Here is a 14,314-nt window from a genome sequence, read left to right on the forward strand (position 1 = left end):
TGAAATCGGTCCAATAGTTCCTGAGATATGGGATTATAACCACAGGTGGGTGGTGCTACGTCCATTGTCCCATTTTTGCACCGGCTTCCGTGCAGCGCTTTCGTACCATCTTATGTGTAAAATTTAATGTCTCTGACGCATTTACATATTGAGCTATCGTACTTCTAGTAGTTTTCAATATAACATTCATCTGATTTCACCTATTTTCACAGTGTTTGAAGAAGTCCTGTAAAGACTTCAACCTATTAAAATGAGATTCATTGCGACAAATTAAAGTTTTGTATCTATATTGTATCTCATCTATTTTAGTTATAGCACTTTATAGGTTATCGGTCAACGTCATTTTGTTGGCGTGGTAATGGTCCGTTACCGCCCATATGCACTACTAACCTCTCTTAGATTGCCAAGAAACATATGTACATGTGTACCAAGTTTCACCAAGATACCTCATTTTTTGCTAAAGTTATCGCTTGCACGGAACTCAACTCATCTTGTCATCCTGATCACTTATACATATGTACCTTCATATCAATTTCGATTAGTTTTAGTTGTTACAAACAATCGTTAGGTGAACAAAACTACAAGTATAATGCTTATTTTGTTTCAGATAGCACTAGTTTCTCAAAACACACTCAGTCATCGAGATTCTATTGAGAGATTCTATTCTTACTTACAGAATAAAGTGTCAACGTTAGGCCTTTTTTTTTGGGCTCAATATTGGTATAACCCTTTAATTATTGAACATCGAAACTAGTTTTACATCTGTAACACATATGGTCAGATATTTCCTTTGGGGTATGAGAACAGATGCATCTGTATGTAGGTATATTCAACCGTGCATACACTCAATCGGAAATAACGAGCCATATGAAGAGTATCTAGACGATACTCACAACCTACAAAACTCACGTTTACAATGTGTCTATTTTTAATTATAAGTATATACAAACATAGCGTCTAGTCGCTAAATTTTTCTCTGTTGTGCTCACTCCGTGCATATGTACATAGCTCACTTCAGTCACTTGCTTGCTGTTGGGATGAGAAATACAAATCCGACAAACAATTCGTATAGAAGTAAAATAGCTATTATTAAGTAAGCGCTAGTAGCATGCAGATACATTTTATACTAATAATAAAATGTTTTATTATTCTTGGATTTTCCCATAAGTATTGCTAAATGTATTATGAAAGATTGCATGCTATTATGCATAAGAATAATGAAAACTAGTGCAATTGTATAAAAAGTTGTACCGAAAAACTCAAATTGTTTAGAAATAAATCGCAATATTAGTGAGGTGAAACAAAAAACATCACTCATACGCCAAGATGGTCAATCTTGATTGCCAGTCCAGGCGAAGCACGAAGATATCGGTTATTATTCTGGGTGGTGCACTATGCACCGTTATGATGGCCTATTTCGTTTTTGGCGACAATAACGATGAACAGGGCCTAAGAAACCTACGAATGATCTCGATTGTAAGTATTTAACAATTTTGGTACAAAAATATTTGATTGCCAAATAACTTCTTATGTAGATGTAATTAGGAATTGTGATAGTTTATCTTAATAGAATTTAGATAACGCAGATAAGAGAAATTAAATAAAAGCATGTCAGCAATTATACTCGTTCTTTCACAAAAAAATTAAAGAAGAAGTAAATAAATAAAATAATAAAATGATAAATTACATCACGTAACAATTATACATATTTATATATATATTTATAGGTTTTTCGGCATGGTGAGAAGACACCTAGTTCCTTTTACCCCACTGACCCACATGCGCTACATGAATGGCCGGGTGGTCTGGGAGCCCTTACACAGGTAATCAAATATTGAACAGAGATATATTTAAAAATTGATATCTACTAAGTAATTATAGTTTTAATCTATTTTAGAAAGGCAGTCAACAGGCTTATAATTTGGGTAAAAATTTACGCATGCGTTACTATCGTTTACTGCCGCCAAACGGTATTTATACGCAGCAACAGGTACTCGCTTTAAGTTCGGCAGCTGAACGCTGTATTATGAGCGCACAAAGTGTCTTGGCAGGTTTCATGCCACCACTTGACCACAACAAGATTTTGGTGAGTATAATCATACATATTTGTTATATTGGCTGCATACTTTTTTATATTACAAAATTTTTTAGCCAATCCCATGGCAGCCAGCAGCGGTAAATGTTATACCACGAAATGAGGATACGGTATGTTTTATATAATGTTCTACAGATCATACAGTTTTCAACGAAGATCACGTTTTAAATAACCCTGGATGCACTGAGTGGCTTAGGCTAAAATATAGTCATGAATAACTTATTTTGTAACATTTAAGTTCTCGAAATAGGCGAATTATCCGTTCATTTCTGTTGGGTTATAGTCTTCTATACTCTGAACAGCCGGAAGGAAAACTTTAGCATAAAGCTGAACAAACTGAACGTTCGGAATAAAGTGATTGCATGGAAACTTTTTTATTTGTGAAAGGAATACCCATCGCAACCGATGTTAATGTTTTTTCTTGGTTTGAAATCATTTTCATACTAACATAGGTACATATAAGAATTGTGTTAAAGCGTGATATGCATTCTTCATATTGATTTTTTACAAGTTAAGTTTTTAAAATTTCTCTGTAATATTCTAATTGCATTAAGTGATTTCTCGTGTGTTATTTAGCTCTTGGCGCAAAAGAAACCGTGTTTGAAATATGACACAATTCTGCAGAAATTGTATAAGAATCCACCACCAGAGATACGACAATTAAACGAAGAAAATGCAGAATTACTCAAATTGCTAACGAAACACTCAGGCAAGGTGAGTATTATAAAATCATTTGGTGTATATGTATATAGTGAACAAGTAATATTTGAGCAATACATTTGTCAGGTAAATATTCTCTACTTAAGCATTGGGCAACTCACTCAAACAACCAAGATATCTTTAGCTGCCCGAACGACTTCGTTACGTACATTAGACTATGTCTAGAGTTTAAATGCTCGTATACCCGCAAAACCATACCATATGTATGTATGTATGTCGTCTACGCCCATTTCGGCTGATACATATGTATGCATATCGATATTCCAAAATCAAATAACGTAAAGTTGTTGTTGCTGTAGCGGCAGCAACATATGTTATGTACATTGTTAATATATTGACCTGATACAACCTACATATGTATATGAGTAGTTTATTCATTTGACCTTTCTCTTCTCTAACTATAACTCTTCATGACTGGAAAAACAGCATGACCAACACTACTACTAATACCCTTTAAGATAGAAGTTAACATAAACATACATATGTATATACATACATATATTATAAGGTGATATAACATTTTTATAACTCTAGAAATTCAAGTAATTAAAACAACTTTTTAGTATAAAGGCAAAAAAAGAGGCTATTTCCTAAAATCAATTATTTAGGTAAGGTTAGATTAGGTCGTAAGGTTAATCCTCCTAAATTTAGATCACTAAATCCTCATCGATCAATGGAGCGTTTTGTGCTTACAGCTTTGGCAAAGAGCGCCCGACAGAATATTTAATCGCACGGCGTGTAAAGCTATTGGACAGTGTCCAGTCGGAACAGTTATAATTATAGTGAGATTGACTTTGCTAAGAGCCAATAGTTCGAATGACCTCACACGCTTCACTCTGAGCCAGAAGGATTTCGCAGTTGCACAAGTTCTGGTCGTTGACCAGCGCCTGCTGAAATCACTGGAGATCCAAAGGTAAAACGCCAGACAATGGAGAACCGACTCGACTGCAAACGGATGAAGTTAAAGAAAGGTGCCCACGAGGAGAGACTGTTAGTCCTAAAGTCCTTGGCAGTGAGATGAAAACTTTTACTAGCCTTCGGGACGAGCGCAACTCTAACCTGCCTCAAAGCCGCAGGAATGTGACCTAATCTAACGCAGTTCCCGTAGATGGGGGTCAACCAACTGCATAATACCCTTGTTGCACGCTGAAGCTGGGAAAGTATAATGCGTCAGGTCCCGGAGACTTACAACAGTTTGAAAGATTTCATAGCCCACATGAGACGACGCTCGTCCAGAAAACCTGAGAAGGCTGTATAGTTTTCTTGAGGTTCACCAAGAGGTACTTCTTCCATAGATAGGTTTAGCGGAAAGTTAGTGTCCAGGATTAGCCGTAGCGACTCCTCACTACTCACAGCCCAGTTTCCAGACCCATCTCTCAGATACCCCAATGGGGTAGGGTTCTTTGAGAGAATACGCCTAAACCTAGAGGTTTCGTGACAGCTCTTTACGCTGCAGAATGCTCTTCTCGAATAATTTTGGTCTTTCTAATCTCAGCCTTATATAGCAAGACCCGCTTTATACAGTGACCAATATGCACTAAATCCGCCTTTACGGACCTAATTAAACATTCTTATGCTTGAATATCTGATTTTCGATAAGTGTGATGTTCGCCAAGGAGGTTTCAACTTTCCTTTCTGAGTTTTCAGAGCACAAGAGCTTTCCATGACAGACCTACATACAGAACTGAAGACCTCGACTCACTCGTCGATCGCACTAGTAGATAGCCTTGAGCGTCGACCTGGCGCAACGGTCCGTGCTTCGAAAGTTTCTATGCAGTTCTCTGATCGGTCCTGCTCTGTCTAGATTAAAACTAATATCCCTTGATGCCTATATTAGGTCTAGCAGTCAAAACGTCCTCGTTGCTGAAATTAGGTAAGAGGAAAGCATTTAGTTCGTTTCGGACCAGCAGACATGCTCTGATTCTACCTGTACTCATTCGTCCTCCGTTCGTGCTGAAGCAAAAGCTTGGCAAATGCCGCCTTCGCGTGCTGGAAGAATCCCCATCCTCCAGACATTTTTCCAGGAGTGCACACTCGCACTTGCAAAACTCTTGACTCAGACCTCTTCTAATAACCGCTCGAGATTGAAGGCGTCGGTCGACGATCTGCTCCCATCACTCGATGCGTTCGAAGGGGACAAGTCTACATCCAACATCTCAAAGCCATAGCTTATGGCACCCCTTGCGTCGGTAAAAGGACCGTTGCACTCCTTGTTCAGGAGAATCAGCACTGCCGATATGGTTCCTCCCACTAATCCTCCATCCTCGACGACGCTAAGCACTCTTCTAGCCCACTCAAGTGTGCTGGCATGCTGCTTAGATTGCTGAACAGCCTGCCACGAGCTATTATTTTTTCTGCAATACGGCGGTCCGACTTCAACTTCCTAACTGCCGTCGTCTGTTTTCCACCGTTGCTTTTAACATTGTATCCAGCCGGCAGCCTTCTGCTGGCTGACTTTCCATCCCTAGCCGGTAGCCGCGCTTTTAAAGGGAGGTTTTTCCGCTGCCGTTTCGTGGAGGACGATTCCGTCATTCGGACACTGTCCGAGTTTAAGGTCGATTCCGACCTACTTCCAACCACAACCGTTCCAGTAATTTTATTTAAGTTACTCATGTCTGCTGGGTCCTCACTCAGAGCCCCTATCCAACTCCCGGATGGTAGACGCCTTTAATGGTTCTAATATTATCTCTGTTGGGAGGCCAAGGCGAGGGTTGACGTACACAATGCGTTCAGAGCCGACCAGCGCAATAAGGCAGTTCTCCCAACCTATACCTACCACATCAACTGAATGATAACGGGAGAGGAACGTACTCCGAGCCCTGCCATGGTTTTAACGGGACGGTGGCGATCTTGACATTATCCCGTGAGCCAATTCTGCAGGATGTCACTCCCGCATACTCAGGTGACGGAATAAATCGACAACCAGCCCAGGCTTCAACCAAATCCAAAAACACTTCTGAAATCATAGTCCGCGTTGATCCGAGGTCAGGTCTGTGAAGGTTGCAGGTCATTTGGCGTTACCAAATATGCACCGCGTGGAGGGACCTTCCTTACATCCTCAAAATTAATCTGAATAAAATATACCTAGTTGTATGTGTGAGCATAAACTTGAAACCATTTTTTTCTTATACAGAATATATCTACGCTAATTGATGTTGAAATGTTGTATACAACTTTGAAAGTAGAAGCTGAGGCAGGACTGGTATTACCTGATTGGACAGAGAATATCTATCCTGACAAATTGGAGTCATTAGCCGCTCGTAGTTACTCACTTTATACAGAATCTAATTTAATGAAAAAAGTGAAGGGTGGAGCGTTTTTAGCGGAAATAATTAAAAAAATGGAGAATAAGCGAAGGAAGAACTTAAATCCTGATCGTAAAATATTCCTTTACTCAGGACATGATATTACATTGGTAAATATTATGAATACCTTAAATATACTGGACCAAACAGATATATTACCAAGTTATGCGTCTGCACTATCGTTTGAACTTCATCACAGCTCTTTGTTCAAAGACGATTTCGAAGTAAAGGTAAATCCGGAAGTATTAATTTTATGCACTTTTCTCTTAATTTTTATGATATTGTATATGTATACTTATACACCTAATTCTGTTTTTAATCGGTTTTGATTAATACCGCTCGAAAACAAAAAAATGTTTTCACGAGTTTATTCCATTCAGCATTTGGGCTAAAATTTTATTTGTCAGATTTAATGTTTGCGAAATATATTCATATTACAAATTTAAAAGAATTCCCTTTTAGATGCAAGTAAGTTTACTGGTCCGAGAAATTGTAAATAAAATAAATTATTTCCTTTTTGTACATAATAGCAAATTCAAAATGTGTTAATATTTTGTGAACTATCAATGCAATCAGAAGTACTTGGTAAAAATATGTTTTTAAAACAATTTTGCTTAGAGTGCATATCTTTTTTTTGGTAAATGTATAGTTTGGGTCCCCCAACTAACGAGGCCTCAAAAAGGATTTTGTTTTTTAATCATCTTATTTTGACACGAATATTACAAATCCGTGAGCAGAAAGGGAATTTTTTTAACATATTTTTTTTTTCAAAATCAAAACCCCCCAAAAAAAGTTTTTTTTTACATGTGCATTAAAAATAAAAAACTTTGATACATTAAAATTAATTCTTTTTCTTCCGCTGCTAAAAGGAGCTCGGTGCAAAAGAACTATGAACACCCCAGTGTTGGACCGACCAGAGTAATTTTTTTGTAGAGCGGCCGAAGGCCGCCAGTACGGAAAGGAGTTTGACGTACCATCAGATCGCGGAGCAAAGGAAATTGAAAATGTGAATGTGAAAAGAAATTGAAAAGAAAATGTTTAACTCGCGGAACTGGTAATTACAGCTAAGTGATCTGAATTCTGCAGAATTTTGCCGCTACAGCAACAACAACTAAGTGACTTGAAAAATATGTGCAAAGTGCGTTAAATATATTTGCAAATATGTACATATGTACATAATTGAAAAAATTCACGTTCCGCTCACGGATTTGTAATAAAATAAGACGATTTAAAAAACAAATTTCATTTTAGAGGCGTTCTTAGTTAGGGACTTAAACTATACATTTACCCTTTTTCTTAAATATCCTTCCCATTTACCATTTTTAAGAAGTTTTAAAGATAAGAAACCATTCACCAATTTTTGCATACGATCAATGTTTTTTTTACAAGGTTTTTTTCTGGAACCAATCTTCGGTGTAAAAACAGAATTAGGTGACCTATATACATATATAATATATATACTAATTACTTTCAGATCGTTTATTATTATAACAGCGAAGACAAATTTCCCAAGGAAATTCACATACCCAACTGCAATGTTCCATGCTCACTTACCCAATTCAGCAATTCAATAAATCATCTGTTACTGGACAATTACGATGATACATGTGAAAATCCTACCACAGACTGCAAAAACTAGGTGCATTTGCAAAATTAATTACGCATAAGAACGTTAAATAATGTCATTTATAACATTTGAAAACTAATATGTGTAAGCACTTCCACAACAAGTTTTAAAAGCTTAGAACCTACTTACTGCTTGGAAACTGTTAAAAATAAATTATTGCCTTGTATTCTGTTTTATCTGAATATAATTATGATTACGGGATGACAATCTTTAATTACCCAAATTGGGGTAATACGGATAACTAAGATGCGAAATTCAGTTTATTACCAACATCACTTTATACCGAAATTGTAATCGAAAAAGCAAAATCCAATATTTATTAAATTTTTAGAATACAATTTGTTGAAATATTTGATTGAATTGCTACTTACCAGAAATCAGCAAAGAAATAATTGTGAATAATAAATATCACATTTGCTGGCAACGCCAAAGTCCTGTCGGGAACGAGTCAATTCAATGAAAACAGATGTTTGTTATTTTATGTGGATAAGGAATAATTGGATTTTGTGAATTCATAACACATTTAAAATAAGCTTGGCAGAACCATTCACATTTAAATTGAAGTATTGAATATTTTAAACACTAACCAATAAGAAACCAATATAAGGAAGAATATAACATTTGATTTTTGTTTTTCTAGGTGAGTAGTTTGTCTTTTTTTGGAACACAGGATAAAATGATATTTCGCAATTTATGCTCGTCAAGATCCAACAATTTATATTTCATGTTGTTGCAACATCAAATAAGTTTCCAAAAATGGTTTTGTAAAATGCTGCTAAAGTGAGTACCAAGGAGCGGACGTAAATCCGGAAGTAACTGGTTACGTCTTCAACTTTTGGGAACGGAAATTTATATTTCATTTTTGCTCTCTTTATCGATATGAAAGATTTATAAGATGAACTGTATTTAAGGTCAAATAGAATAGTAGAATCTTGCTATTCTTGTTATGTTACTACAAATACAAATATTTATATTTACATATACTATATAAATCGACAAGCCTGCTCTAAAAGCTTAGCTATTGATAATACAATATATTCAATATGAAAACTGAACTTTGATGGATCAGTTCGTTTGACAGCTACATATATGTTATAGTGGTCCGATCTGAACAATCAAGATAAACCGTTTTAACCTTGAAAGATAGAATACAAGAAAAAGAGAGTAGAACTTTTTATTATGGACAAATTCAAGCTAAGTGTAAATGACAACTAATGCACGTAGTCAAAGCTATATATAATATATATATATATATAACATACATATACAGCGACGTTGTAGCTGTATTTATTGTGTTTATTTTGACAATCATATATTTTGAGTTTGCTTTATCAAAAGTTATGAAATTAATTGACAAATGCACGCGGCACACGTCTGATGCATGCAGACACATAATATAGTAATACATTCACGGCTCAATTAATAGTCATACATATGTACATATGTTTATCAGCAAAATCCGTTTATCTCCTCGGTGTATTATATAAATAAGTAATTAATAATTCGATTTAATGTACATACATACATTTGTATTTGTACATAAAAACTTGTGTGCATAAATATTAACAGTAGGAATTATAATACTATAACATCTATGGATCAGTGATCATATTAGTAATCAAAACCTGAGGTTCATTCTGGTTAAAATTTACGGTAAGAGCCTGAGTTTTTGCATAATGTAATCAGAGCGAATAAGAACTGTCACCATGTCAGCATTTCTTTAAACTTTTTGCAAAATAGAAGAGGAGGAAGAGAATGTAACCATGCTTGAAGTCAGATTTCGTTAAAATTCAAATTAAAGTTTTATGCCCTAGCTAATGTATTTTATATTTTTTATTCTTCCAACATGTTGCTACAGAGTATACAAATTTTGTTCACCTAACGGTTGTTTGTATCACGTAAAACTAATCGAGTTAGATATAGGGTAATATACATAGATATATAAATGATCAGGATAAAGAGACGTGTTGAAATCCGGGTGACTGTCTGTCCGTCCGTTGTTCGTTCGTCTGTGCAAGCTGTAACTTAAGAAAAAATTTAGATATCTTGATAAAAATTGGTTCACATGTTTCTTGGTTGGTACTGCAGATGGGCGCAATCGGATCATTGCCACGCCCACAAAACGCAATTAATCGAAAACCAATAAATTGCCTCCAAAACAAGATATAAGGCTGTCATTTGGTACGAAGAATCGCATTAAGGAGCGGCATCTACAGTTTAAAAAATTTGAAAAAGTAGGCGTCCCGCCCTCTAAAAGGTTTATATCTCCTAAACCACTAAAGATGTGAAGGTAGTAAAGCTGATAGGTGAAAATGGATGATAACCCCGCACACTCCCCTTAAAACGTTTTCGTTAAAAAATACTAAAAGTACGATAACTCATTAAATAAACTAGCCAGAGACTTTAAATTTTACACATAGAATGGTAAGATTAAGCATTATCGGAAAATTGGACAATGGGCGTGGCACCGTCTACCTTTAGATGAAAACCCATATCAACTTGACCGATTTCAACCAAATTTGGTAGGTAATATTATACTGAAACTTTTATGTTACAGTGGGTCAATTGGGCTGCAACCACGCCTATTTCCCATATGCCACAATTTTAAATTCCGCATGCACGAATAGGGCCTTTAAAGTGGGCCATCTTCTGACCAAAAATTGTTCTAATCGAACAAAAACTATTCAAGCCCCTAGGTACCGAATATGTGGACCCTAGTTCCTATTCCCAACTTTTTATCGAAAATATTGGTCAATCTTTGAGATATATTGCAAAAGTTCGAAAAGAATCCTTTCCCTTAGTCCCCATATACCTAATAGACCAATTGTCGAGTTTCTGGCTGACTTTTCTCCGCGTATATCGGTCAATATGTGAGTTATTTATGGAAATTTAAAAATTATATTTCTTTAATAATAATGTATCTTTGTGCTTAAAATGGGTAAAATTGGGTGAAAACATGCTCTAGCCCAGATAGAACTAATATTAATATTTCCAAACATTTACTTTACACCTTATATATTAGTGATTGTATGTGATATATTGTACATTAAAGAATGTAAGTTAATAAGATACAAATTTGATTGTTATCCATTCACAATTTGGTGGAATAATTAATGTAATATTCTTTCGCAACATTTAATATAAAGTTTTCTCAACACCTGAAGGTTTAGGTTCTTTTAAGAATTAAAAAAATGCATATACCAAGTTTTATCAATATATCCCAGTTTTAGCTGTGTAACTAACTTTTAAGTAATCGCTTGCAAGGACAGACATAAAAATGGGAGCTCAGTTTCATAATAAAAGGCAATTTGATTAAATAACAGTTATATACGAATATACAAATAACTACACCAATCTTGGTTAACTTTCTACTATATATTTAGTGAAGATTTTGTTTTGTTTAAATATTTATTTGCATGTTTTTCTGGAAGTATATCTGTACTTTCAACCGCACTATTTGCATAAGTTCAATATTTGTTATCAATTTACAAGTACTTAATGTAACTGTAGTATCGACAAAACTTAAAAATATTTATGTTTTTGCGTATGAAAATTAAAATGTTGTATACTCCTAACATGCGAACGGAAAACAATTACCTAAGTAGTCTGGAAAAATTTAATTACAAAAACGAAGAAAAGCACTCAGTTATATACTGTTTAGTAATTGAAAAAGCAGCGAGATATGTACTTAAACCTAAAACGATGATACCAGGAAGGTATAACATTAGTTTCATTGGAAATATATAGATTTACTAGAAGATCCAACTGCTCGTTGCTGTGGCTATGGTATACATAGAATCGGGGTTTGAATTCTCAGAGGAGTCAGTGCTTTACAACAATTTTTTCCGAATTTTTTTCTTCAACAATTCACTACAATAGTACGCATTATGAATTATTATATTTCATAAGAATAGTGGCTTGTATTGTTAGAATTTAAAATTATGCTTTTCAGCGGTCATCATCAATTGAAAAATTAAATTTTTGAGCTCAGCCTCAGCCTCTTCAGGATGCTTTACCCGAGGTTTTATATTCATATGTACTCTAGCACATGTAACATAAACAAAAAATATTCATATGCCCCGGTTTTGTTTCTACGGTCCTGGGTATACATTAAATGCAATAGCATGGTCCTTTAGGGGGTATTCCAATGTAGAATTTCAAAAAAATCGATTTTTTTTTTCATATTTTCAAAGTTTAACTTTTGAAGATTATGTCTACCAGAGGATTTTTGAAAATTTAAATTTTTTTCCGAAATATAGACATTTTACTGGCCCGGCCTCCAAACTGGTTCGGTTGGGTCTAATCGAACAAAAGACTTTACGCGAAACTTTAAATGCGTTTTTTTCAGACCAGACTTTTTCAATACGATACCCACGATTTTTCGAGTTCTACTAGACTGATTTACTTAAAAATTTCAGAGAATCTTATTTATAGACCTCTCTCGAGTTTCATTTTTTACTATTTTTAAAAAATACAAGAAAAAAAAAGGTAAAAAAAATCTTTTTTTTTTTTAAACAGTCGCCATTTTGTCAAACAACTTTTTTTTACTTATTGCTAGTACATAAAATGCGATTTGCAGATTTATAATCTTTTTTTTTAATTTCAGATGACTAGGAGGGTTGAAATGATGGGTATGCTCATGTGCTAATTTTTAGAGAGCCCCCACTTCATCAGCTGCCAGTATTTTAAATGTTTGACTCTTTTTTTTAATTTTTTTCTGTACCATTGTAACATTAATAAATAACTGGTAAAAAAATCGATAGTAAAAATATTGATTGCCTTTTTTTTTTACGACACTTTAAAAATTACCTAAAATTCATGTCTCTAGACTAGAATACCCACTTAATGCATGAAAATATTATATACAAATAAAGACGTTATTTCCGGTATAAGAAGTCTTACCGGTTCCACATAGAGCGTCCAAGAAAAAAATGTGGAAAACGGTTGGCCTCAAGGGCCATCCCTGCAACTTCCCTCTAATTTCATACGCTAACGTTCAAATTTCGCTTTTTTCACTGCTTTTGAGCTCTTCGAAATTTTTCGTTTTCGATATCTAGCAAGTAAATCAACCGATTTCGACCCGGTTTGCGGCAAACGATGTGTTTCTTCAAGGTTTAGAACTGATTAGTTTTTGGTGTCGATCGGTCAAGTCGTTTAGAAGAAATTTTATTTTTGAGATTTCTCAAAATCTACTGGTCCGATTGGGTTTAAACTCACACGAAATTCAAGTGCAATGAAACCCTTTGAAATGCCGTTTAGTTTATTCAAATCGGTTGAGCCGTTTAAAAGTTATAAGAGGGTCACATACATCCACACACACACACATACAGACATACGGACATCATCGTAGAAATGTTCGGGGAAGCTTCCTCGACCCTCAAAACGTCGAGATCTGTTGAGAACTCGATTTTTGCAAAATGGGGTGAAACCAATATCTTCCCGATTTTTAGAAAATTTTCAATTTTCTTAGCAGGAAGTTGAAAAGACCGCCTTGTTCATTGGCTACAATCAATATATATAATCTACATATATACATATAGTAGATTCGGTCATGCGATGCTATGGCTATGTTATACATAAATTATATAATATATAATATACTTAAATAATAAACTATTCAATACAGTGAAAATATTTACTAATAAAGGCGAAAACGTAACTACCAGTATAATAATGCAAGGGATTGTATTTGAGGTTTAATTTTGAAAATGATTCATACAAATATTTGTTAGTAGAAAAAATAATGAATTTTCCATTTGGTATTTTACTAAAAAATTTTTTATCGTAAATTGATATAAGCTATTCTACCTTTGCAAATTCGAGAAAAAGTATCAGTCAAACCTCCCCAAATGACTTTAAACATCTTTTCAATAAATTTAGTTAACAAAAAAAAATGTAAAGTCCTGAAAATCTCGGCCAATCATCTATCCATTGCGTGATTTCATTCAAAATTTGTATCAACAAAATAATTAAAACGATATTCCCAGTTTGAAGAAGAAGAAAACAAAATTTACAAACAAGAAAAAAGAAAAAAAATGAAGAAGTGAATGTTATAATCATTTAATTCGAGTACTAATATTGGCGATGCCTTGACCTTTGTTATCAACAGCTGTTTAAAGCAGGAGTTTCTCAAGGAGACACAAAAATATTCTATTCTTTCAGTCAAAGGTTTTTACTCATAACTTGTATATAATAAGCACATTTAGTAAAATATTGGTGATACTTTCCAATACAAATATAAATACAATACATTGTGCTAAGGGTAACTTTCTCAGGTAAATAAATTGAATCTGAGGTGCGAAGATCATAATTGTGGATATATGGGGGTTTCGATTTAATTTTTAATAGGTGAATTAGTTATTTATTGCAAAATAATAACTAAAGCCCGTTTTAGGCCTTTACAATCTATTGCGCTTCAAACTTCTACTGCGACCTTAAATTTAAATCTGTGGTATGGAAGTGTTCTATCAAGCAGCCTTTCCTCGCTTTCGAAAAGAAATATCTCTGACACACAAAGAGGAGTTTAGCTGTTGACAACAGCTTGGCCTAATCACGTTGCCTAGTTCA

At 34.7% G+C, this 14,314-nt stretch overlaps 1 protein-coding gene across 10 annotated transcripts; it reads left to right on the forward strand.

The window, feature by feature from the left end:
- Positions 1-1,013: 1,013 nt before the first annotated feature.
- On the forward strand, positions 1,014-12,518 carry LOC106614549 (venom acid phosphatase Acph-1). 10 transcript variants are annotated; one of them, XR_011394854.1, is made up of 9 exons: positions 1,014-1,093; positions 1,169-1,476; positions 1,728-1,823; positions 1,898-2,086; positions 2,152-2,205; positions 2,672-2,809; positions 5,949-6,350; positions 7,595-8,387; positions 12,354-12,518. XR_011394854.1 is itself a non-coding variant. In XM_036370896.2 (8 exons), exons 1-7 carry the CDS (start codon positions 1,327-1,329, stop codon positions 7,757-7,759), a joined length of 1,194 nt encoding a protein of 397 aa, XP_036226789.1. In that variant the 5' UTR covers positions 1,100-1,326; the 3' UTR covers positions 12,354-12,518. The 10 variants fall into 10 exon arrangements, 2 of the variants coding, with proteins under 2 accessions (XP_036226789.1, XP_036226808.1); XR_011394853.1 differs by lacking the exon at positions 1,014-1,093 and adding an exon at positions 8,388-8,527 and having other exon boundaries at positions 1,100-1,476; positions 7,595-8,310; XR_011394856.1 differs by lacking the exon at positions 1,014-1,093 and adding an exon at positions 8,388-8,527 and having other exon boundaries at positions 1,100-1,476; positions 7,595-7,759.
- Positions 12,519-14,314: the final 1,796 nt, after the last annotated feature.

The sequence above is a fragment of the Bactrocera oleae genome, chromosome 2 (genome assembly GCF_042242935.1).
Source record: "Bactrocera oleae isolate idBacOlea1 chromosome 2, idBacOlea1, whole genome shotgun sequence".
NCBI classification, from domain to species: Eukaryota; Metazoa; Arthropoda; class Insecta; order Diptera; family Tephritidae; genus Bactrocera; species Bactrocera oleae.